At 43.7% G+C, this 26192-nt stretch overlaps 1 protein-coding gene across 1 annotated transcript in view; it reads right to left on the minus strand.

Moving 5' to 3' along the window:
• Window positions 1-26192, minus strand: part of Ephb1 (EPH receptor B1) — a 455961-nt gene that overhangs the window by 31003 nt on the left and 398766 nt on the right. The window contains exon 12 of the mRNA XM_042281503.2: window positions 20573-20788. Coding sequence (XP_042137437.1) covers window positions 20573-20788 — 216 coding nt within the window. The remainder of the gene's footprint in view (window positions 1-20572; window positions 20789-26192) is intronic.

A 26192-nucleotide genomic window follows, 5' to 3' on the forward strand; every position in this document is an offset into this window, starting at 1 on the left:
TATTCGAAAGCTTATTCTTTGATGGTAAGAAAGCTTGCATCTACGTGCTTTAGGAACAAACACTGGAAAAAGGCAACATGAAAACCTGACACTGTCCTGATACCCTGTCCTCATTTACTAATCCTCAGTGAGTAAATCTGCATTGAGGACAGGCACTGGAGAACAGGCTGGATCTTCATTCTTTGGATGAGGCACAGCAGAGGAGGTGAGTGCTAATGGACAGAGATCCAGTATCTACAGTGCACCAACTTCTCTGCTGGGTACTTCACATATTTAATATACATATTTCACATATTGATGCACTTTTCACAGTAATAAATGGGTACTTTCCCCCATTCCCCAAGATAGGGTTTCTCTATGTAGCCCTAGCTGTCCTGGAACTAGCTCTGCAGACCAGGCTGGCCTGGAACTCACAGGGATCTGCCTACCTCTTCCTCCCGAGTGCTGGGATTGGAGGTGTGTGCCACCACTGCCAAGCCAATAAATGGGTTTTATCACCACTTTACAAGATTAGAAAACTGAGGCTTGAGGAGTAGATACCCTACCTGGTCTGTCACATAGTAAGTTAGTAGCAGAGCTGGGCTTAAGGTCTCACTGCCATATAAGCCTGGGAGAATTTGTATGTGAACCCTCACACTGGCATGATTAGCTGAAAGGAAACAACCGGGCATGTTGGTAATAGTATTTAGCATGTCCAATGTTGTTGGAATTGATTTTGCCCCCAAATCAGGTGAAAGTTTTTCACTGAGATCAGAAATCCTTTACTAATGATCCTGTTTCATCAGCTTTTATAATAACATTTTATAGGATATTAGACGTGTTAGGGGGTCATGAAAGCACATAATCCCGCTTCTCCTCTGATCTTTACAATGATCGTGCTATATAGACCAGACATAATACATTCTTTTCCTTTGGGCAGATAACTGAGTAGTCTCACAGACAGTGTAAGTCCACCCAAATTACCAGTGAGAGGCCCAGCACTCAGACCATGTTTTCTGACTCCACATCCAGCTTTGTTCTTAGAACTTCTGAGGGGACCCCAGACCCCTTTCAGAGCTACCTATCCTTAGATCTCCAGTGAATTGTCTCTGGCTAGCAATGTTGAGATTTGTTACAACACACGATTTGAAATATTATGAAAATATAAAATGAAAAAAAATAAGCTTAGGTCTTCATTACGGAAGATGATGATCAGGGTAATGAGTATCAAAAGTTAACACAAAAAAAACCAGCAAAGACAAAGATTGATGTGTTTTAAATGACTGAGCCTACTCTCTTACTAAAATAATTTTTGAATAATATTAATTATTATAGACTAAGAACGCCCTAAGTAACTACTATTTAAATTTAAAGTAATAGAACCGCAGCATGTGAAACAAACTAATCCCCCAGGGAGAAGTCTTCAAAAGTGGTGAGGCCCACAGTCAGCGCTCTAGGACCATTCCTGGCTAAGTTGTGGGCCAGAACCCTGTGGTTTATGCCCCAAACATGTACCTCTCTTAGGCAGGAATATCTGTGAGGACCGAGGGAGCTATTCTCACCCCTTCCAGCTTGCAACAGCAATGTGTGGGTCTGCTGGGGTCAGCTCCAGACATCTGAGAATGTCGGCTTTGCATTTTATTAGGAAACTCTCCGAGAGTTCATAAATAGGAAGTCACCTTGGCCCTTGTCACTTGGGGCCCCTCCCCTCCTTTCTCCTTACTGCTTGGCTCCTTGGCCACAAAAGAATAAAGTGGCTTTACGAAGTACTTTGCAAGAACAGTTGCTGTTAACTGTGTAAAAAGCTGGGGCAAAGTCTGCTGCCAACAAAGGTGAGAGCCAACCAGGAGGAGAGGTGAGCAGCTTGCCCTGGCAAGCAGAAGCCACAGCTCTGAACCTCAACTTCTTCTCCCTGTGCCTTATTTTTCCCTTTTTATTCAACACCCAGGTCTTCTCTAAGGGAGCAGAGTTAATAGAAGTCGATGCAGATGCTCTCACCGGAGTCCCCTTTTCTGTATTACTTTCTTTTCACAGGAAATGGTTTACTCCAGTGCTCTGTGGGAGGATTACCATGAAGTCTTCAAGTCTAAAATCCTGCATATCCTCTGCAGCTGGAGCACCAGTAATGATTGCAGCACAGCCTTTGATCAGCGCTCCAGGTCTTCCTCCCTCACTCCCTCCTCCCTCCTCCGTCTCCCTCATCTACCTCAGCATTGGTTAACCTGCTGGCTCAGAGTATCCACTCTGTGTCTTCAGGTATTTGAATCTGCTTTCCCAAAGGAAGGGGACTAGGCTCAGCCTTGACAATACTGGTTTTGAACTACCAAGCTCTTTTAGAAAAACAGTCTTACCTCTGCATTCTCAAATGTCTACCCAAGTTTCCTTTTCTTGGATAAACACTGTGCCTTAAAGAGACTCAAGGGACCCACAGACTTTCTCGGTGAAGGGGTTCTGCGCTGGGAAGGTTCACAGGCCAAGTTCTGGCTGGTCTTGGAGGTCTTTCTTAGGCTGGGTGCTTAGGACAAGGAGCCTATCCTCTACATCAACATCACTAACAACGCTTAAAACTTCTGTGGAGCAAGATAGGATTGCAAAGGTTTCTCCAGTCTCTAGGCTGAGCAGGGCTTTCCAAATGTGAGAAGTCCCTGAATTTTTACCATATTGGGACATAGCACTTTAAAGACCATGCTCCTGCAAGGGTGCCTTTACACACACACACACACACACACACACACACACACACACACACACACACACACACACACAAAATCTCTTTAAATCTGAAGCCATAAATCTGATGTTCAGTGCTCTGTTTAGCTTAAATTAACAACTTGACATAACCTAAAATCACCTGGGAAAAGAGTCTCAAGAGGAACTGTCTACACTAGGTTGGCCTATAGGCATGTCTGTGGGCCATTGTCTTAATTAAGTTAGTTGACATGGTAAGACCCAATTCACTATGAGCCACGCCATTCCCTAGACAGAGAATGGGCTGAACTTTGTTTAAGTGTGGAGAAATTGAGTGGAGAACAATCAAACAACTGAGTATGAACATACACGTTTCTCTCATGAATGTACACACTTCTCTCAGCTCTTGACTATGGCTTTGATGTGACTAGCTACCTGAAGTTCCTGCTGCGACTTCCCCCATAACAATAGGCTGTAACCTGCAATTGGAAGCTGTAATAAACTCCTTTTTCTCCTAAGTTGCTTTTTCCAGGGCGTGTTTTTTAAAGGAGACTAGGATTTCTCATCCCCCACTTCTCCTAGATAAATTCCGGGTGGGTTTTCAAGAACCCTCATATAGAATATTTCATCCCCATCCCTTGCACACCTGTCTGAGGATGGTCTTTCTCCCTTAGGACCCATACTGATTTAACCTAGCTGTTCTAACACAGTTCTCCAAACTATAGGGCTTAAAGCTGTAGAATTTATTGTCTCACTGTTCTGAAGGCTGGAAGTCTGAAATGAAAGTGTCAGTTGGGTCTTGCTCGTTCTGAAATGGTGCCCTTTCTAGTTTCTAGTGCTTACTGGCAATGCTTGGCACTCCTTGGCTCATGGACCCATCATTCCACTCTATGCCTGCTCCTTTGTCACACAGCCACCCTCTCCCTGTATGTCTCTACGTGTCTTCTTTCCTATCAGATCCAGGAGCCACTCTCCCAGTTTGATTTCACCATCACTTGACCCATATTCATAAAGATCCAGTTTCTAAGTAAGGATGCATTCTAGGTATGTGTATGGGTGTGGGGTTAAGGACTCCCCTCTTTCTTTGGGAAAGGGCACAATTCTGATAAAGGGTCCCCTAGCTGAGAAGGCTAACCATCTTCATTCACACTCACCAACTTTAGCTGAACTAGCCAGGCAGACCCAGTGAAAATACTGATGCCTTCTATCTTTTTCTGACTGGATCATCTTCCCTTTCTACAAAACCTCCAGTCCCTGAACCATTATCATCTTGTTCATATTTCCATCCATCCACTCCAGCATCTGAAAAATGTCTTTGTGTGCTCATTTCTGCTCTAGGATCTACTTTTCAGAGCTGAATGTGCTGTTTCCTGCTCAGGGTTCCAAACTTGTACTAAACATCCAACTGGGAAAATAAATGATAGCTACATACTATTGCCAATCAACATGCTAAATATAATCTTTAAATATCTTCTCTAGTAAAGGTCCTTACTTCTTGCAAGGAATCAATGATCCTTGATTGACTGGTTCATTGATTTATTGACTGACTCTCTGTGGGACCTCAGCTACGAAGATGAAATCATGTCCCTCTGTCTGGGAGTTATACAGCTCATCCTCCATTTATCCACAACCCCCAAGGCCAGTCCCTTCAGACTAGCCTCTTGACTCCTAAGTCTAGTTTTTCATATCTTAGTATGACTCCAGGGTCCAGTGGCTAGGGCTAAACCACTGTGGCTGTTCACACAGTGTTCCCACATCCATATTGATTCACCTCTGCATCCATTTCTTCCAGTGTTCCCTTTGGCTCTTCTTGCAGGATGGCTGTTTCTTCCCATTGGTACTTGCACAGAGGCTCCTCACATCTTCACTCCCATGTACTCTGTCCTTGGTGAACAAGATGCATGTCCACCTCCTGATGGTACCCTAGTTAATTCTTTCCCATCTTTGGGTCTCAGCCCAGGGATTCCTCTCTTGGGATTCACTGATACATGCTTGATATTCTCCATGATCATACTAAACAGTTATAATTACACAATGAATCATATAATCATTTAATGTCTACTATGCATATAAGTATGAATGTATATATGCATTTGTCCCAGTTCACATGTACTGGTATACATGCCTACCTGTGTGTGTGTGTAGGCCAGAGAACAACCTTGAGTGACATTCTCAAGAACATCATCCATCTACTTTGACAGCAATTAGGCCAGAATGGTTGGAAATTGAGCCCCAGAGATCCTCTTGTCTCTCCCTCTGCAGCACTGGGACTGCAGATGTGTGCCAGCATGCATGGCTTTTACATAGGCTCTGGGGATCAAACTCAGGTCCTCATGTTTGCGAGGCAAGCACTCTCTGCCTGGACTCCTCCTGCCCCTCCTTTGACTTGGAATGGAACTTGAGGACCTGTGTCAGAACTGTGCCTGTCAGGCTTTGCATATGTTAGGTGATGCACCTGTGTTAGCTGGAGAGTGGCTAGAAGAGGCTGCCCCCTCATGTGATCACATGTATATGAGGTCCTGGCTCTGCACACCAGCTTGTGTACACTACATACCCACTGGCCCAGAGCACAGAGGGGTACTGGATGAGAAACCTGACCAACCCCTGGGTACTGGCTGGCTCAGGCTCTGAAATTCCATACTGATCCCACCCCAGCTAATAATATACAGGGGCTGCTAAGAATAATTATGCTGAGTCTTTCTCAAAAGGGCACTCCAGTCAAGTCCTGCTATCCCTATATGTGCATCTGCTGACAGAGTGACCCAGGGAGAGATCAGAAGGAGGGGGAGGAGGCAAGAGCCACCCAGGGAAGAATTATTTGAGTGGCAGAGCATGGGGCAGAATGACATTTAAATTATTCTTCTCTCGTATTAATTAATGCCAGAGAAGAATTTCCAGGGGGCCAGGAGTCAGGTTGATTCTGCCTGCAACTAAAGGGTCTCCCCATTTTTTCTTTTCTTGTCTTCGTTCCTCTCCATTTTCCCACTTACCCAGGAGACAGAGCTGATGCCCAAGCCAAGTGATTGAAAGAAGAGCTGGAAATCACTCTGAAAGTGGCCTCATGAGGGACGCCACATCAGAAAAAGAGAAGTATGATTTAGATGCAAAACCACCAGGAACAGAGAGGAGAAAAGGCTGGGCCAGGACCACTGGGCACAAAGCCACAGACATTGTTCTTTCTGAAGGATGCAGGTCATCGCCAGAGTTCTATAATCTTCCTCTGTAACCCAGGTTGGCTTTGAACCTGTGCTCTGCTTGCCTCAGTCTCTTCTCTGTCCCCAGTGTGTTGGGATTAAAGGTATATGTCATCATACTGGGCTAGAAACAACTTCTTTAAGAGCTACAATCAAGGGCAGATGGATGGGGATTTCTCCTGAGATACTTGCAGGAAGGATTATCTTTGAGATAATTTTCTGCTTTCTCTGTGTCTTTTAAGTATTAAATATATTATGAGGAGGGGAAACCTTCTAAAATCAACTACTAGAGCAAACAAACTCACTTTTTAGGAGTAATGAAAGAAAGATTAGGTTTTAGCTTTTTGCTAACAGCTACTTGGAATGTGTGGGTAGTGGTTGTGTATTTTTTTTGGGCAGCCCTGGGTACATGTATATATTTATTTATGCATCCCTCTGCATCCAGTGCAAACCTGTGCATCACACACTTCTTCAGTGAAAGCATGTATGTGTGCATGTATATGTTTGTATGAATATGTATATGTATGCACATCTGTACATGGTACTTACTGATGGGGAGCCACTCAGCCCAGATTTTGGAGAAAGTTTACAGAGCTTTATATCCTCCTGGTAGAGTTCACCAAATCCTAGCCATTTTGCCCCAGAACCATGCATAGCATTACTGGCCCCTGGAGAAACACCAAAGTCTGGGCAGCTTGGACAAGGAAAGGCCTCTTCCCAGCACTGCCCCCTGCTGTTTTCCGGTGAATGGTGGTGGCAGTTTAGACCCAGACTTTACAGGAGAAAGACAAATGTCCCTAAGGTTTTGGCATCCCCTTGGCTTCCTCTCTTTGAGTCCCTTCTCTTAAACACTGCCAAGAAATTTCTTTAGACAGAGAAGAGCTTTCTCTCACAGACAGGTGTCCTGAGTTATCGTGTTAGCCCGTTTTCCCTGACTGTGACAAAACACTGGAGATAAACAACTTCCGAGCTGGAAAGATTTCTTTGGGTTCATGGCTTCGGGGGGTTTCAGGCCATGGTCATTTGGACCTGTTGCTTCATGCCTGTGGTAAGGTCAAACATCATGGGAGAGAGTACACATTGGCCTAGAAGTAAAGGTAAGAGAGAAAGGAGCCAGGGTCCCCACATCCCTTTTCAAGGGCACACCCAATGACACAATGCCCTCCAACTAGGCCCTATCTCCTAAACTTTCCACCACCCCAAACAGTGTCAGTACCTGGGGACCAAGCCTAAAGCAGCTTTGGGGGACATTTAAGAGCCAAGTCATAACAGCTACACTCTTCCTTTAAAGATCAATTGATATGATAAGGGCAATTAAATGCCATAAAGGGAATTTTTTCAGTTCAGTTCTGATGGACTGGGAAGACAAGGGAGCTTTTTTTTTTTTCTGATGAATGAATGACAATGAAAATGATGGCAACATTAGTAATTATCTACTTTTGACGCTATGATATAGATTGCTCTCCAGATTGGAAGTGACTGCTACTGGTTTCTTTCTGAACTCCTTCCTATACATCTCCATGGACCCAGACCGGATTTAATGAATATTAAATTTCTTTGGTGTTTTTCCAAAGAGATTTTGGTTGGGGCAGGGATTCTGATATTGGGTGGGAAAATGTTACAGGGTCAGAATAAGTTCCCAAGATTAGAGGCTGATATTAACTTGGGGTTCTGCGATGTAGCTTCACTGTCTCCTCAGACGGCAGTGAAAGCTGGTGGCTGGTGGGAAAGTCATACCATAGGTACAAATGCTCCTAATTCTGAAAGACACAGAAGTCCCAAGCAATACCCCAGCCTTCAATTCCCTGGGCTTGAGGCAGCACAGTACAAAGAAGGCTGAAATTGTATTTCCTTTCCCTAGTAAAAACTTGGTACAATATTTACTTTGACTTTTTTTAAAGCAAGGTGTGCTGTCTAGTTTTATGTCAACTTGACCCAAGCTTGAGTCATTTGAGAGAAAGGAACCTCAATTGAGAAAATGCTTCCATAAGACTGAGCTGCAGGCAAGCCTGTAGAGCATTTTCTAGATTAGTGATTGATGGAGAAGGGTGCAGCCCATTGTGGGTGGTGTTATCCCTGGGCTGGTGGTCCTGGAGTCTATAAGAATGCAGTCTGAGAAAGCCATGGGGAGCATGTCAGTAAGTAGCACTCCTCCATGGCCTCTGTATCACCTCCTGACTCTAGATTCTTGCCCCGCTTGAGTTCCTGCCTTCATTGCTTTTGATAATGAACTGTTATAAGGTACTGTGAATGAAATAAACTCTTTCTTCTCCAAGTTACTTTGGTCATTGTGTTTCATCACATCAATAGTAATCCTAACTGAGACACCTTGGTAACAAGAGTGGGATATTTCTGTGACAGACTTGACTGTGTTTTGGGGGAAGTTTGTGAAAGAACTTTGGAACTTTGAGTTAGAAAAGCTATTGAGTGTTCAAAGCTTGGTGAGCTGTTCTATGAGAGGTTGGAAAATAAGTATGTTGAGAGAAATACAGACCATGGAGACCTGCCTGGCTTGTGAAATTTCATAGGAAAGCAAAGACTCTATCAGGCCCAGTTATATGAAGAATGTATAGTGTCTAGTCAGCTGGAGCTGAAAAATCAACTGTGATTAACTAGAGACCAAAACCACTGAAGTAAAACCTTTGCTTTACTGGGACAATTGATGCTGGTTATCTGGAGCTGAGCGAGGTGGTTAAGAAGAGATCAGCATCACTGAGGTGAAATCTTCTGGAAGGGTTTCCTGAGAGTCAGCACACAGAAGCTGTGTTCCAGAGGTGGCCAAGGTTGTACCTCACACTGGTAGTGTAAGAGTCACTCAGGTGGTACTGGCATGAAGGGATCAGCTGATGTTTGGTACTTTGAGAGTGAAGGTGCAGCCTCAGTAGCAGTTGAAGACTCAGGATTGAAGGGGTCATGTAGAGAAGTTGAGGGTTGGCAGCATGAAGAGTCTAGGAGAAGCTATTGGTGAAAGTGCAGCCCAGTTGTAGCAGAAGACCCTAGCATTTTGGAGATGCCAGTACCATGAGATGACCACCAAGAACAGCAGTAGTGGTAGAGAGGAGGCTGCCCAAGCTTAGAAGACAAGCTGTGTGTGTGAAGGACAGAGCTGGAGAACTGATCCAAGCCCTTTGAAGGAGCCAGAAGTTTGTGAGTGAATCCCAGACACTGGACATCGAGTTGTTTCTACTGTTGGAGTTTGGTTTGCTTTGTTCAGATTGTGACTGTGCCCTGGTTCTTCTCTCTCGAAGTGAGAAGGTATTTAATTTAATTCTGAGTTTTACAGGCGCCCACAGTTGAAAAACTCTGAGCTTTTAAAGACTTTGGACTTTAAAAAAAAAAAGATTGGATATTTAAAAGAGATTGGAGTTTTAATGTGTTTGAATTGGTTTTTTACTGTACTATTTATTTATGTTTTATATTGTGGTATTGGTATTAATGTATCATCTTTGGGATAAATGTGAAAAGAAAGGTTCTAATTGGAAAGTTATGTGTTTGTGTGTCAAGTTGACAAGGGGTCAGTTGTGTTGAATAGTTTTATGTCAACTTGACACAAGCTAAAGTCATCTGAAAGAATGGGATCTCAATTGAGGAAATGTGTCCATAAGACTGGGCAGCAGGCAGGCATGCAGAATATTTTCTTAACTATCAATTAATGGGAGGAGTTCCAGCCCATTGTGGGTGGTGCCATCCCTGGGCTTTTGGTCCTGTGATCTACAAAAAAGCAGGCTGAGTTAAGCCACAGGGAGCAAGCCTGTGAGCAGCACTCCTCCATGGCCTCTGCCTCAGCTCCTGCCTTCAGGTTCCTGCCCTGCTTGAGTACCTATCCTGACTTTCTTTGATGATGAACTGTGATGTGGAAGCATAAGTTGAATAAACCATTTCAATCCCAACTTGCTTTGGTCATGGTGTTTCATCACAGCAATAGTAAACCTACCTAAGACATAAGGTGACTGACATTTCTTGTGAAGTAAGATCTGAGCTAAAGTATATTTAATGCAGTAGAATTGCAAGAGTGGTCCAGTGCCATCCAAGTTAGAATTAAATGGGAGCTAAGTAGAATGCAAAGTCTGGCTCCCCAGCAGACATGAAAGCAAGACCTCTGAGACAGAGACACGGAAACCTGTGTCTGAGAAGCCCTCCTGGGGATTGCAGTGCACTGCAAATTGTGAGAACCATTGGTGTCTGTTGACCCAAGCTAGGTTACCTTCCTCGTGTTTTGTTTTGAGAAACTGTCTTCAAAATTCTCCCTACTGATACCATCACAAGGGCCTTTAACTTTTCCCTTGTGAATATTCATCTGGCCATGGGGTGAGGATGGGAGGGATGAGGAAACACTCATGTTGGCTTTCCTAGCAATAGTATAAGCTGTAGCCAGAGCAGGTTTCTATGAGAGGTTATTACCAGATTATCAAATGACTTCTTAGAAATATCACAAAAGCTTGCAAATTCTGGAAGTCTGGAGATGCAAGCCAGGTTCACAGAATATAACACAGTCCAAGTCCTCCATTCTTTTTATCATCTCAGTTACATCTCCCACTAGAGTTGGAAAGGTAGTTACAGAAGGATTCTTTCACTCCAGTACATATAGAACTCAACTGGGCAGGACAATATCATGAAATAAAGACATGTGTTCTTCTAAAAGGAAGAAATCTAGATCTAGTATGGAATCAGCTATGGCTGATGTTGGTGATTCCCTGAAAATACAGTTGTTACAGACTGGATTTTAAATGTCCCCCAAAGATCATGTTTCTTCCTTCCATGCAATGTTCAGAGACTAGGACTTTGGGAAGTGACTGGATCATGAGGGCTCTGATTTTATTAGTAGACAAATTCCATTATAGATTCAGAGCTTAATGGGCTCTGGAGGAAGGGTTTTGTTATATAAGTGTTCTCTTTTCCTCTTTGTTTCCCTAATGCCATGAGGTATGTAGCTTGTCCTATCCACAGTGATACTTGGCCTAATCCCAGACCCATGGTGATGGGACCAAGAGGCCATGGACTGAATATAACAGATCTCTGAATCTATCAGCCAAACAAAGCTTTCCACTTTAGAAGTTAATTGTTGCAGTGATCCCACTTTTAGCTTTTATTACATTTATTTAGTGGTGTGTGTGTGTGTGTGTGTGTGTGTGTGTGTGTGTGTGTGTGTGTGTGTGTGTGTGTAGGCAGAAATTAGAGCAGAACTTGTGGAAGCTGGTTCTTTCTTTCTACCATGTGAGTTCTAGGGATTAAATTCAGGTCTTAGATAATTACTCACTGAGCCATCTTGCCAGCCAGTATCTCAGCTTTTTTGACACGACAGTTAATACAACTGTAAAGATAAAGGCTGTAGCTAAGACAATAATTCACAGGAAAAGTGGATAATGCAGGGGCAATGGTGGGATGCTGCTGCTGGCCACCCTGTACCTGGAAAACCAGTTTACGACAGGGGAGCAAGGGCATCTGCAGAGCCCATGAAGGGTGTGCCAGGACAGCAAGTGTCCCTGGTTCCAGTGGGAAGATGGACTCTTATGCTCCAGGCCCAGCCAGTGCAGCAGATGACTCTGATGCAGATGGGCCTACTCTGGAGCAGGCATACCATGCAAGCTGTCCAGACAGTCAGTGCAGGAGAAGAGGGGCAGCCACAGGGCAAGGTGGTACTTGAGAAAGCACACAAAAAAGGAACAAGGATCGCAGAAGGATACGAGCAGTGGAAAGACAGCTTAGAAGACAGCTTCTGCCTCCTGCTCAGAGGCACAGATGCCCTGGGAACAGCTCCTCCTGACATTCACAGATGGGGACAGAGGCAGGGCAGACATCAGCCGACATGAGAAGTCAAGGAGCAGGAGAAGGAAGGGACAGGCTTAGAAGGAGGTGAGCTTTAGATGTGGCAGAAACACGGAGTGTGGGAGGAGCAGATGCTCCACACCAGAGGAAGGGGAGCAAAGGGGAAGGGCGGAGAGAGCTCGAAGTGCTTTGAAGACTTTGTGCAATTCATGATGAAACAGGGAAGCCTTGAGGGAGCAGGACCTGTGGAAGGCAGGAGCACAGCTGGAGACTTCTTAGAGAGGCAGCCCAGGAGGGATGCTATAGGATGGGAACATTGACACTACTTTAGCAGGAGAAACCCGCCTGAATACTAAGAAGGAAAATCATGGTCACTATGGGACTGCCAGGGCCTCTTCCCATGCATCAAAAGAGAAGAAACCCTTCTGAATGGGGCAGAACTTTTTGTCCCCTCAGCATAAAGCCTCCATCCAGAAGTCTCTGGGATCCAGTTGGTGTTTGTTCTGCACACCAATGTCAAATGCCAAAGGGTGGAGATCAGCTTTGGGAAAGTGTATTAGACTCAAAATGCAAAACATTTGTCACAGGTGTGGCATCTTTCCTGGGATGTGTAGGCTGTTTTCTAGGTTGGTAACATTACCCAGAACCAAGTATCATGAGAGTATGATCTGCAAGGTCAAACATTGAGAACTTGTCTTTAACAGGGCATAGGAGTGTTTGTTGAGACACACATCACAGAATACAGACATATATCTGGCAAGAAATAACATTTGTAGATGGCACAGGCATTCAGAGTCCAGTCCATCTCATTTTTTCTGTTCACCACAACAGGCAGGAATATTAGTAGCTGCTCAGAACTCTTTCTTAGGTTAGTGAATTTATTGCAATCACAGGAAGCACAAAGGAACAAATTTTATCTGTTCATTATTGTGGGAGCCTGTTGGGAAGGAAATGCTCCTGGGGCTAGAAATAGCAATTTAAAGTGGAGAACAAACACCCAGAGAAAAGGAGTAGGGTGGAGAAGAACGTCAGAGTGCCGGATGAAGGATGAGGGCCTAGGAGGAAAGACTAGAAAACTCTAATAGCTATTAATGAGGTCCTCACTTACAAAGAAACACCAGGTGAATTAGAAGATGATGATGCTAAAGGGGTCTTGAAAGAGCTGCATGAAAGAGAATTAAGGTGGAGAAGACTGTCTCATAGAACTGAAATTAAGGGCATGAAGCTCCAAGCTCCACTTTTGATATGGGGGGTGGATATGCTTCTAATAAACAAAGCCTCCAAGAAATAATAATGAGTCTAATTAAAGACAGAAAGGGAAGGAAGAGGGGAGAAGAAGAGGGAAGGAAGGGGAGATTCCCTAAACTTTCTGGAAGCTGAACAGCACAAATCTATACCTTTTGCAGTTTTTGGTACCCTGGGTCTCTGCAGTCTGTTCATGCAACAATACCAGGGGAAAATCTCACCTATTTTCCTGGTTGGGAGAACAAAGAGAGGGCTACCAGGGTAGTGGCCATCAGAACGGCTGGAGAGGAAGGGGTCTGATCTCAAGCTGCTCCTGAGTGCTGCTGTACAAAACAGGCTAAAACTCACAGGAGCTGAGAGCTAAGATGGAGATACAGTTTGCTGTTCAAATACAACTATAACACTAATCTTAAATGGTTTTATTAATAAAAAAAAAACCTTGAGATCCAGGGGTGATTTCTGAAAGATCAGAGAAGCAGAACAAGCCACAGCTAACCTCACCTCAACAATTCCTCATCGGATCTTGTTTCCATGAATCTTCAGACTGAAAGTTTCTGAGTCCTCACCCGAATGGATCTCAGCTGAACTGCTGCTCCAAAGCCTAAAAGCTTAAAAGCCTCTAGTTTCTGGTCCTCACACCTTATATACCTTTGGGCTTCCTGCCATCGCTTCCTGGGATTAAAGGTATGTGTCACCATGCCTGGCTGTTTCCAGTGTGGTCTTGAACTCACAGAGATCCAGATTGATCTCTGCCTCTCAAGTGATAGGATTAAAGGTGTGTGTGCCACCATTTTCTGGCCTCTATGTCTGTCTAGTGGCTGTTCTGTTCTGTGGTCCCAGATAAGTTTATTAGGGTACACAATATATTGGAGGACATAATATCACCACATGCAACTAAGTTATTTTCCTGCTAAATTAAATCTATTAACACTCTGGATCCATGTATCAAAAACTAGTCTCAACAAGATAATATTCACCATGTTTATAGTCCCAAACTTCTAGGTATACAGAGAGCCAGGGACATGTGGCTCATTTCTGTGGGAAAAGACAATGAAAAGGTGCCAATCCAGGGACAGAGTAGTTGAGGGAAAAAAAGACTCCAGAGTAACTGTTATAGCCATGTTCAGTGATGTAAAGGAAAATTCCTTTAATGAATGAAAAGACAAAACACTTTAACCAAGAATTACAAGGCACAGAAACAAATATGCTAAACACTATAGAACTAAAGTTTATAGAATCAGAAAAATCCAGCCCTAGGTGGAGAAAGAGGAGATAAAAAATAAAAAATATTTTTTTGCAGAAATATGATTGAAAACTTCCTGAATATGCAAAAAGCACAAATATACAGATTTAAGAAACTTAGAAAACCTTAACTGGGATAAATTTTGGAGGAAGGACACATTCCTAGGTACATCTTAGTGAGGGTAAGGAAACCAAATATTGTGAGAAGCACTTGGACAGAACCAGAGAAATACATTACACAATACAGTGTGTACCTGTGTGTGTGTGTGTGTGTGTGTGTGAGTGTGTGTGTGTGTTCGTGAATCTCAGAAGATCGCAGACCAGCCACTTCATAAAATAAAAACCACCCCCATTTTAGTCAGATGTTTCCTCCTCATGTAACTCATGGTATACATCTTATCAATAAACATCAGTTACATGATTCCCAACTTTCTCTGCAAAGTTACTTTGTTGCATTTTTATTAAATGAGTAGTATGTGCTCGGGCACATATGCACATGTGAGGGCAAAGGCTGACTGCCAGTGTCTTCCTCCGTCATTCTCTACACTATTTTTTTTCTAACAAGGACCTCTGATTCTGCTAGCCTGGCTGGTCAGACAGCCCCAGGGATCTGCCTGCTCATTGCTTCCCAGCATTGGGGTGAGAGTGTATGCAGCAACACTCAGCTTGTACTTGAGTGCTGGTGAGCAAACCCAGACCCTTCTGCCTGGACAGCAAGTCCTTTAGCAACAGAGCCATCTCCCCAGCCCCTCAATCAGCATTTGGAAAGAGACAATTGGAAGCTATGTGAAAACTCTGCTCTTTTCCCAGGCCCTCCTCAGATTTTAGTCTCCACTTACATTTTTCATCAGAAATAACCATTGATTGATAGTTGCCAACTGGTAGATTTCTAGTAATATTTTAATAATGTTCTTTCTAGTATAAGGTAGCACTTTCTTATCCTATCAGTGTGAACTCAATAGCCTTATATTATTGATCTTATTAGGCGAGTTATAATCTGCTACTGTCATCTTGTATTTTATATTTTAAGGTTCAAATTATCTTAGTTTAGACATTAGAAGATGCTTAAATCTGGATATTTTGGATTTTTTTGACATATCCTTATCATTACTTGAATGTTTTCTTGCTTTTTCGCACACACGCACGCACGTGCGCGCGCGCGCGCGCGCGCGCACACACACACACACACACACACACACACGCACACACACACGGTGTTCTGACTCATCTCCTTTTCCCTGCTAAGGCTCTGGAAGGGGCCAGTCTCTAATGAGTCCTGGCTTGAAGTGGGGTAGATAAAATTAATCAAAATCTGAGAGCCAGATGCACTCTTCCTGCATGGATGTCACTGCTTCCAGGAACCCCCAACCCTACTTACTTGCCTGTCTCACAGTTCACACAAATATGTCTGCTCAAGCTCAACACTGCACAATCCATTCTGGCTCTCATGCTTCCCACGTGTGCACTGTAGCATGAATTCTAATTGGTCTTAATAATAAAAACCCAGAGCCAGATATCAGGGTAAATGCTGAAAGATCAGTAAAGGAGCCAGGCACTAGAGAGACTTCCTACCTCCAGGACCTCTCAGCTGAAAGGGACTGGGCTCCTGTCTCCTCCTACTCTATATTCCTCTCTCTGCCCAGCCATATCACTTCCTGTCTCCACCAGGATTAAAGGCATGAAATCTCAAGTGCTGGGATCAAAGGTGTGAGCCACCACTACATGGCTCTGTTTTTCTTTTAGACTGGGTCAATCTTGTGTAGCTCAGGGTAGCCTTTAACTCACAGAGATCTGTCTGCCTCTCCCTTCCAGGCGCTGGGATTAAAGGTGTGTGTCACCACTGCTTGCCTCTATGGCTAACTAGTGGCTCAGCTCTGCATTCTGGCCTTCAGGAAAGCTTTCTTTGTTAGGTCACGAACAAAATATCACCACAGTGCACCACTCTCCCCATAGTTCTTATACCCACCATAGTTTTTAATCACTCACTGGAGTAGGGGTACCCGCCCCCAACACACAAATGTTAGTCTCTACTAGATTATGATTGCTACCTTTGTTAGCCCTGTCAAGGAATATTTTGGTAAAAGAAAGTAAAGAGAAAACCAAAGAAGTATGGATTTTTTTTTTTTGTTTTTGTTTTTTGTTTTTCGAGACAGGGTTTCTCTGCATAGCTTTGCGCCTTTTCTGGAGCTCACTTGGTAGCCCAGGCTGGCCTCGAACTCACAGAGATCTGCCTGGCTCTGCCTCCCGAGTGCTGGGACTAAAGGCGTGCGCCACCACCGCCCGGCGGATTATTTTTTTAAATATATGAAAACAGAGGAATGGAAGAAACTCAAAGGCAAAGGCAAATGGGGGAGGGAAGTCAAGTTATTTTTCTCAAAGACAAATCTATCACCTTTAGATCATGTGTACAGATCTATATGCACAACATAAGCACACACACACACACACACACACACACACACACACACACACACACACACCTTTCCCTTTGAATGGTTGTCCCCCATCCCAAGACTATTAATTCTATCACAGGTGTCTGAGAGAGCCTCATTCTCAGTTACCAGGAATGGTGGTCTCTAGTCTAACACACTGAATTGTCCCTCTCGTCACAGGACCTTGGGAATCCCCACTTCTTTGCCTGTGCGGCCCAACCTGATATGTTCCCTTGGGGAGAAGAATGTTATACTCTATTTGTGTGCCTTCAAAGTAATATATATGTTAAAGTCCTAATCCCCAGTGGGATAATATTTGGAGGCAGGCTTTTAGGAGATAAATATGGTTAGAATTAGACCATGAAGATGCAGACCCCATGATGGATTAATACCCCTGTGTTTATAAGATTATTTCAATCCTCAGTTTTTAGGAGAGGTATGAGCACTCTCTATCTCTCTAATGCACATGATGCAAGGTATTCAAGGACATGATTAAGAGGAAGGTCCCTACCAAGAGCCTGACCAGACTCTTATCTTGACTTGAGACACTCTAGCTTCCAGAACCAGGAGGAATGAATGTTTCTTGTTTAAGCTATTCATTCAGCTAGGGACATTTCATTTCAGCAGCCCAAGTTGACTAATGTTGACTTATTTTTCCAATCTGTTGGAACACCATCATCTCCTCCTCTGAAGTCCTCCTTAATCCCCCTAGACACTGTCAGAACATTGTGTTGTTTACTGTTTTCTTCATGCTTTTGCAGCAGATAGCTGTGCTGTCATTGAGTATGCATCTGATGAACGCCCATGTTGTCACTAAACTCTATGCATTATGAAGCAGCAGTATCTCTTTTGATCCTGATTATATGCTTATGTGATATAGTACTGACACATAAAAGACATTCAATAAATGTTTATCCTTTGAATAAACTGTTTGTATTTTCAAAGCATAATCTATTCAATCAACACATATGTTCTTTTCTATTTCTAGGGAAAGGCAAACAGAAAAAATGGCATGGGAAATATGATGATTCATGTGAACATACGACCAATGCTCCTGAAGACTCTGAGGTCCAGAGTCAACAGACCTTGTCGTATAGAGGAAGCATCTATGAAATCCCTGTGGACAGTCTAAGCAATGCTTATGCTTAAATCATGTGGGAAGTTTTCCTTAAGAAACTTCTCCTGTAGGGTACACTGTAAGGTAGATGTAAGTTTTGTCTTTGACTCCATCATTACTTAAGTGACCCAGGAGCATTCAAGTGTCAGTTCTTCCAAAGGCAGGCTGAGCTCCATTCAAAGACCAGCTGTGAATGCAAACACATTTTGTGTATGTTTGGACCCAGACAAGGAAATTTCAAATGTCACTTAAAAGAAAGGAAATTTAAGACTAGTCTGAAAAATGTTTTTAAGAGAAGGATGGAAGACAATTTGCTTCTTCCAAATGGTAAGACTTTCATTAAAATTTTGTTATATGATATTTGCTCAAGTCATTATGACTACACCAATAGGAAGAGATATTGGATAAACAGAATTAAACAGTTGATGGAAAGAACTTAATGTCAAGGATGACATGTCTTGGAAATAAAGTATATATTGAATGAGTGGCATGATTGTTCACCTTGACAAAGCTAAGTAAGAAGTGACTTTCCAATCCATATTTAAAAATACATTTCAGAATATTACTGGTGTTTGTCAACAAGATGATGGGAAAATAAACAACAAACTCAATAGGAATAAACTCCTATTGCACATAGCAAGAAGAGTGATTCTCTCAAACATGATACAAAAGGGGAAACAATCAGACATCCAGGAGTATGCCCTGTATGTTTCCATTTCTATGAAGGTCCAGATTGACTGTGAAGTTCTGATACATACATGCATACACACATACATACACATATAAGCATTTGAAAAACCCAGAGCAGTGTTTGTATCTGAGTGTGTTTGGCAGGTGGGGGTTGACTAGAGGTGTGGCACATAGAGGAGCCTCCTGGGGTGATGACTAGACTCTTTATCTTGCTGGAAGTTTGAGTGGTACAGCTCTATAAATCTGTTGACACCCCAAATTTAAGATGTGCACACCATTGTGTACAGAAACAAAAGGTAAGTGTAAACAAAAATGACACTGGACAGAGGTATAGGCCAGAGTTAGATGGTGAAGCACACAAAGCAAGATGCTCCTTCTGGGATCTACAAGGGGTCTATATGAAGATTCTTGGTCAAATTCTTTAAAGTTCTATGTATGTCCAGATTTTTTCTGAAATAAATGTGTGTTAAAACAATTTCAGGTGTGATACATATTTACATATAGCACAAACATAAACAAAATGCAACTGTACCAAAAACCCTAAGAAACGTTTCATGATTTTGTGTGAGGAGAACTTTAAAAGCAAACCAGAATCCTAAGAAGATACAGAAGACGATAGATATTTTTGACTAGCTGAATCTCGGTGACTTCGCAAAGCAGACGATGCCACATGCAATTAGAAAAGCAACATGTGGGAATCCAGCTGTGTCATATGCCATAAAGAGGTAACATTCCCAACATAAACGCCAGGAAAAGACCCAGTGGGGGGGGGGGGAAACAGGTAAAGACACAATGGAAGAGAGAAAAAAATGAGTTCTGGCAATAGTATAAAAATGCAAATTGAAACAAAATGAGGTGGCCATATTTTGCCATTGAATTAGCATAATTTCAAAGACTGGTAACCTCCAGTGCCACTCAGGATGTTAGATGATCAACACCCTCCCAGGAGAGTATGAATATTCACTAAGCTTTGGAAAGTCAGCCTGGAAGTAAAAAAGTCCCACGGGGCACAGAAGAATTCAGAGGAACAAGTATAGCGTGGTTGTGGAAAAATGTGGAAGGAGACACATCTAACTTAGATGATGCTTCCAGGAAGAGGTTGGAGCGCTTTGGCCTAAGTGTCAGATTTGGCTTCTCTCATGTGTATAGCTCAGAATGATGTTTATCACTTTTTCAAGGGTCACACTACAAATGGTTACATAATTCTTTACATAATTCTCCATTTTGTTTTCTTGGCCAACAAAGCTTAAAATACTAGCCAGATGGCTCTTTAAGGAAAAGTTTATGGGCTCCTACTGTGGAGGAGTCATATTCACTAATTATTTTTTGCACTTGCTTCTCTGTATTATTTTAATTTGTACATTTCATTTTGAGTTATAAAGAAGATAGATAGGGGGACAAGGGAAGATATTGCTGGGTCATGAATGTAAGCAGAAAATGAAGACACTAGCTAGATACTCACTGTAGCAGTCTAGGCCAAAGAGAGAGGAGTCTTATAAAGTCAGAGGGCAGTGGAAGGAAGAGTGGGGATAGGTTTCCTAGGAGTAAGAGAAGACCAGGCTGGAATATTGAGACATGGGAGGAAACCAATGGTGACTCTTCTATTTCAGTCTCTAGTTATATAGAGCCAGCCATGGAGATGGAGTAATGGGAAGGTTACATTGGAGAGGAAAGCCAGAACTCTATTTTGAATCCATTATGCTTCCAAGAGGAACTGTGTGAAGGAGGCAGTGGGATAGAGATTAGAGCTACTCAGGATGTGGAGGGGGAGGCTGAGAGGAGATCAGATTTCAGCACCCAGTATGGCGCTAGTATTTAAAGCCCCCTGGATGCAAGATAGGAAACTGAACCAGATTCTGATGATGCAATGCCCAGCTTAACTGGGACCCAACAGTTCCAACTTTGCCTAGAGCTGCTTCCTGTTGAAAGATGTCTCTGATGCCACTCTTGCTTGTCTGGATTCTCTAAACTCATCTGCTCCAAATTGTTCTTGCCACTGGCTAAGGCACACTGTGGCTTCCAAGTAGACACCGGCTCTTTCTGGAAAGCTGAGGTCGAATCCTTGCCCAGACACTGGCTGCTACTATTTCTACTGGAGGGATGGGGTGCCCAGCATCTATCTTCCCTAAGTGGGGAAAAAAACTCAGGAACAAGTACTGAGATACCTTCATCCATCGCTGACTCATGCCATACTTTCTCTGAGTGGGCTAAGGACTCACCAAGGAGCTGGTGTAGGTGGGATCTGAGGTGTCATCCTGGAGGTAGCGAGAGAGGCCAAAGTCAGACACTTTGCACACCAGGTTGCTGTTGACCAGAATATTCCTAGCAGCCAGGTCCCTGTGCACATAATTCATCTCAGATAGGTACTTCATGCCAGCAGCGATGCCCCTCAGCATCCCGACAAGCTGGATCACGGTGAACTGTCCATCATTTTGCTGTGATAAGACAAAAGGAAGATCAGGATCAAGATGGGCTTCAGTGGCTAAACAGGAGCCTAGACAGCATGGCCGATGGGTTGTCAGCCCTCTGTCAGCACCCAGCATTCAGTTCCCTGTTGCTTCTTCCGGCTCCTCCCTCCTCCTCATCTCTTTCCTTGAATGCTCTGCCCTCTTCTTGCCAAGCCCTGTCGATTTCATCTCCAAATTACATCTCAAACCGTCCACTCTTCTCCCTTTCCACTGCCACCATTCCAAACAAGTCACTGCCATCCATCACCTGTAACAGCCTCCTGCACCTGCCCCCCTACAATCCATTCTCTCCATGGCAGCCAGGGCCATCTTTTCAAGACATAAATCAGCCCATGTCACTCCCTGGCTTAAACTCTCTAATAGCTTCCTATTGCATTAAGAAAAAGCTCCCAACTCCTCAGTACAGCTTAGGAGACCCTAGGGACCAGCTACTGCCTGGCCTTAGGCTCTGGACTCACACACTCATGCTGCATGAAGCCACAGGGACTAGAGAACTCTAGATTCTTTCCAAGGCAAGTCCTACTTGCCCTGGAGCTTCATAAGTACCATTCTTCTGTTTCTTTCTCTCTCTCAGCCCATCCCTATGTACCTTTTGTTCTCTGCTTAACTGTCCCTTCTCAAAGATGTCATCCTTATGATTCCCCCTTCCCCAAATGTAATTAGCATTCTCTGAACATTGTTTTCAGATGTATTACTGTGTGGCCTTATATTTCACAAGTTTGAACTTTGTGGATGTGTGTGTCACCTTCTGTCTTTGCTGTTTGACTATAACTCTGAGCACAAGAACTCCCATCTCTCAAGGTCCCTATAGTATTTTCAGTGCTGAAAACTTTAACAAAAAAATAGAAGAAAAGTCCCCACACCTTAAAAAGCATATGTAGTTGAATGACCAGCATCTCTTACTATTTCCCAAACTCAAAGTCTCAGTCACATTCTTTGAATTTTCTGAGCTGGCAAGCTTTACTTTGTGTAACCAAGCTCACCTCATAGGAGTCAGTGAGGGCTGAAGCTCACACACAGTGTCTGGTACCTGGAACCCTGCTAGTGTCCTCACCATGCCAGGCTATATTACTGTTCTCTCCCATCGCTGGTGGACTCAGTTTCTAGCACCAAAGCCCCCTCCCCATTAGACAGATATTCCAACAAATAGAATGTGTCTTCTTGCCACATATAAGCTCCTGGGTCTTGCCTCTGCAGACAATGGTTAAATCATTGGGCCTGGAGCCATGCTGCCAGGAACTTCTCTTCTTGTTTAGTTCAGCCTCAGTTTCTCTCCAAAGGGTAGTAAATTATGTCCATATCAATTAGCACACCCTAAACACCAGAATGCTATGACTGGAGGAGAGATGGGAGGAGGCAGGGCACCTGAGGTCTAGTCTAGTTATTGTTGAACACAGTACTGGGTAAGCCACACTCTCTGCTTCAGAAGTCCACATGTGAAATCCACAAAGCATACACAGTGTGAGGAGCTCCTTTGTATTGAACATCTAATGGGTAGATTATACAATACACATACACACACACACACACACACACACACACCTATTATCTCATTTCAAATGGATGGGTATGCCATTTTGCACATACAACAATCACTGTCTCTTCTTCAGAATCCACCAGTAGCCAATGATCCTATGGGGAAGGTGTACTGGTTGGTTTTTTCAACTTGATACAAACCTAGACATCAGAGGGAACTGTCCATCAGATTGAGCTGTGGGCATGACTGTAGGAAACATTTTCTTGATTATTGATTAATGTGGGAGGGCCCACTGTGGGCTGTGTCACCACTGGACAGGTGGTCCTGGCTAGTATAAGAAAGCAGGCTGAGCAAGCCATGGAGAGCAAGGCAGTGAGCATGGTTCCTGCTTCTCCTCCTTCTGGAATTCCTGCCTGGATTCCCACTCTGAAGGAACATGACCTTTTAGATGAAGCAAACCCTGTCCTCCCCAAGTTGCTTTGGGTCAGTATTTTAGCACAGTAACCGAGAAGAAAACTAGGACACGCCCCATGGGCCAGGCTGCTCCCGACTCAATTCTTACCCACCGCCCAACCTGCCCAGAATGCTTTTTCTGTGACATTTTCTTCTAAGGACCTAAAATAAAAGAAAAAGCGCTGCTCTGTGGAAAGACGGACTGACATGCCCATCTGGGAAGGATGAATGTACCAGGGATGATTCAAATTCTCCTCCTGAATGAACTTCCATCAGCACCCTTTCCAGAAGCCAGCTGGCCTTTCAGGAACACCCCACATTTTTCCTAAGCACATCTCTGGGAGATTTGCCTCCTGAGAAAGTCCCCATGCAACTTCTGTAGATTATAAAACTGCATCCCAGCTTCAAGTCACGTGTGCTGAATTTTTTTATTCCATTTTTCATTTCTTCTTCTTAAGTGTAAGTGACATTCTAGTGAAAAATTGATATCTCGCTAAAGATTTCATTCTAGAGAGGGACAGTGGCACTTAAAAACAATGGGAAGGCTGCTGGCAAGGCATTCATACTTGTGCTTTAATTCACCACAGCCTTCCTGGGTTTGCCTTGTGTTTAAAATTTAGACCAGACATCACTATAGTTTCCAAGGTTAACAGAGGCCAGCAGTGGTTAAAAAGTTGGGTGTCTGGACCCAAACAGATATAGTTTGGACCCAGGCTCTGCCATTCACTGGCGAGCAAGTGATTTAAGTGATTTAGCGTCCAGAGTGGTGATCCCCCACACCTGAAACTTAAGGAGCACAGTGTCATCTCTTCCTGGACTCTGTGGGGGTTAAATGAGTTCACAGTTCAGTCGCCTTCATTTGGGACCCTGCGATGCTCTGATGTCTGCAATGATGACTGCACCCAGGAGTCAGGCCATCCTTTCCTCCCAGTCACTTCCTCCATGGACCTCAAGTGTTCTCATTGAGGGAGACCTGGATCCAGTTCAAGGTTCCTCATGTTTTCCTGAGTGTGTGAGAGACACTCTAGGGCCATCATTAGAGGGAAGTCCAGTCCAATGGGCATTCTAAGCTCAACATACAAAGAGTCAATACTGGTAACAGTTTCCTGCTGCGAACCCAGTGGTAACAGTGGATGATGAAGACTTAACGACACACGCTTGAAATCTGAATCAATTCTCACATACCAGCTTCTTCCATTACGTGGCTTACAAATGGCAAATCATACTGCACAGAATATGATCAGAGCCTTCAAACTGGCCCTGGGCAGAAGAAAAGGCAGGCAATATTGTATTGTTTTCATAGATAAGATAAAGGAAGTCCAGGAGATCTACGTGAACAGACTTAAATCACTCTGTGTGAGTTTGTTTTATAACAGAGGTCTAAATCCAGAGTGGTAAATTACTTCTGTGCTGACATTCCATCTCTGATCCTCCAGGAATGGCTGCCTTCAGTGGTGTATGGAGGAAAAGGCTGTGGGGGCTTCTTCGGGAGAAAAGCCACCTGTGACTAATGATGCTGCTGTTATCTGGTCTTTGGACTCCTGTCCTGTGCCTCATTCCCTGGAATATGCTGAGTCTGCAACAGGCAACATATTTTCCTTAGGTGCTGCAGGGTAAACATATCTCTACAGGAAGGGTCTTGACTGTTGTATTTACCATCTTGGTGAAACCTAAGGGTATAAATATACTATCTTTCCCCTGATGTGTCCAACTGCTTTTTGCTCAATTCACTGGAATGGTGCATGTATGGAGGTCAAAGGACACCTTGATCCTCTCTACTAGGTGGCTTCTGGGGCTTGGGCTCTGGAGGTTAAGCTGGTAGCAAGCTCCTTCACCCACTAAGCCATCTCATGGGCCCTGGGAAATTGTTTTGAGAGACAAGAATTATCCCTTAAATTATGTAGCATGGTTGGCCACAGGCTTTGTAACTGCAGAGATAAGAACAGCAGTGTGGAAGGTCAGCAAACAGAATAAGCACCACCTGGTTTAGGGGTGACTTTGGGAAGCAACGGGGCTCCATGCTGAGCCCACGGGAACAACCGTGCTACCGTGAGGAGATGCCGGCCTGGCTGGAGCGGTTTAAACTTTCTTCTCATTCTGAAGTGCTTTCTACTGAAATTGCTTTCCTGCAAATGCATGGAGCCACTTGCCGGTCCTCGTATCAGACAGGGAGGATTTAGGTATTTCCACTTTCATTGACAAATCCACTTCAGGAAATGAAACCCTTATTTGATTTGTTTGAAGAGAATGAATCATAGATTTTTTTTTTTAACTAAAAGAGAACTTTGAAGCTCATCCAGCTCAATGCCTTTAGTTTATAGATTGGAAAATTGAGTTAAGGGACTCACTCCAGGCCACAGGGTGACTCATAGCAGAAGCCAAGCCAGGGCCTCAGTCTCGGGACTTCCAATATGATATTCCCTCCCTAGCTACTTCCTTCTAGCTGTAGACCATGAATTAGTTTCCCTGATGAAAAGGATTCCATTTGATACCACTCACTGACTACCAAGAGTCTTACAGATGTGACCATCTATTGAATGAACCAACAGTGACCACAGGGTTCCATTTTGGAACTTTTGAAAAGACATGGATCTGAGTTTCAGGGATGGTTCTGAAGATCAGTGAAGAGCCACCAGGAGGGTGATAAATAGAATTTGGTACCAAGAATGAACTCTTCCATTTAAAACAATTAACAATTTGGAACCACCTCTTGGGTGTTTCCAATCCTCCTAGAAGATGGAATTCCAAGTTCTGCAATGACAAGGATGGAGAATGGGAAAAAAATGAGGTATGGATCTCTGAGGTTCTGACCCAAGGCCAGAGTGGGAGGCCTCTCAAAGCTGCTAAGTCCAGGACTGGAGGAAAGCGAACACTTGTACAATTTAAGGACTAATTCTTTTTCTTTCTTCTTTGAATGGTGGTCCTAAAATTATCCTCCTTCCCAGAAGATGGACCCTGTAGAACTGAACTGATGACCTATTTTTTCAATTTTACCAAGTAGCAGATACATCAATTAATGTTGCTATGCTCTAGGGTTCAGTAGTAAGGCTGAAATTAGATTTATAGATTACCTGCCTCCACGAGGTGCGAACAGCCAGAAACACTGCATTTCCCTGCTGCTCTTGGCATTGCCTGCTCTTGCCACCCCTTTCCAGTTGTGCCCTCGCCTCTGTTTTTCTGTGCTCCTCTCTTGCCCCGAGCTTTCCTCCCACGGTGCATACAGTTTCATTATCATAAAAAACCCCAGTGCCCAACAAGTCTATGTGTCCTGGGCCCCAGGTGGAAAATGATCTGTCTGGGAGGAGTAACAAGGTGGGGTTTGCTTCTCAGAGGCTCCTGAGGGATTACTCTCCCTGTCCTACAAGTGACCTTGAGAGGGACTCTGATTCTTTCAACCATGTGGTGACTTTCTCTAAAGTAGAATCAAGTGACGCCAAGGAA

The sequence above is a fragment of the Peromyscus maniculatus genome, chromosome 7 (genome assembly GCF_049852395.1).
Source record: "Peromyscus maniculatus bairdii isolate BWxNUB_F1_BW_parent chromosome 7, HU_Pman_BW_mat_3.1, whole genome shotgun sequence".
NCBI lineage: Eukaryota > Metazoa > Chordata > Mammalia > Rodentia > Cricetidae > Peromyscus > Peromyscus maniculatus.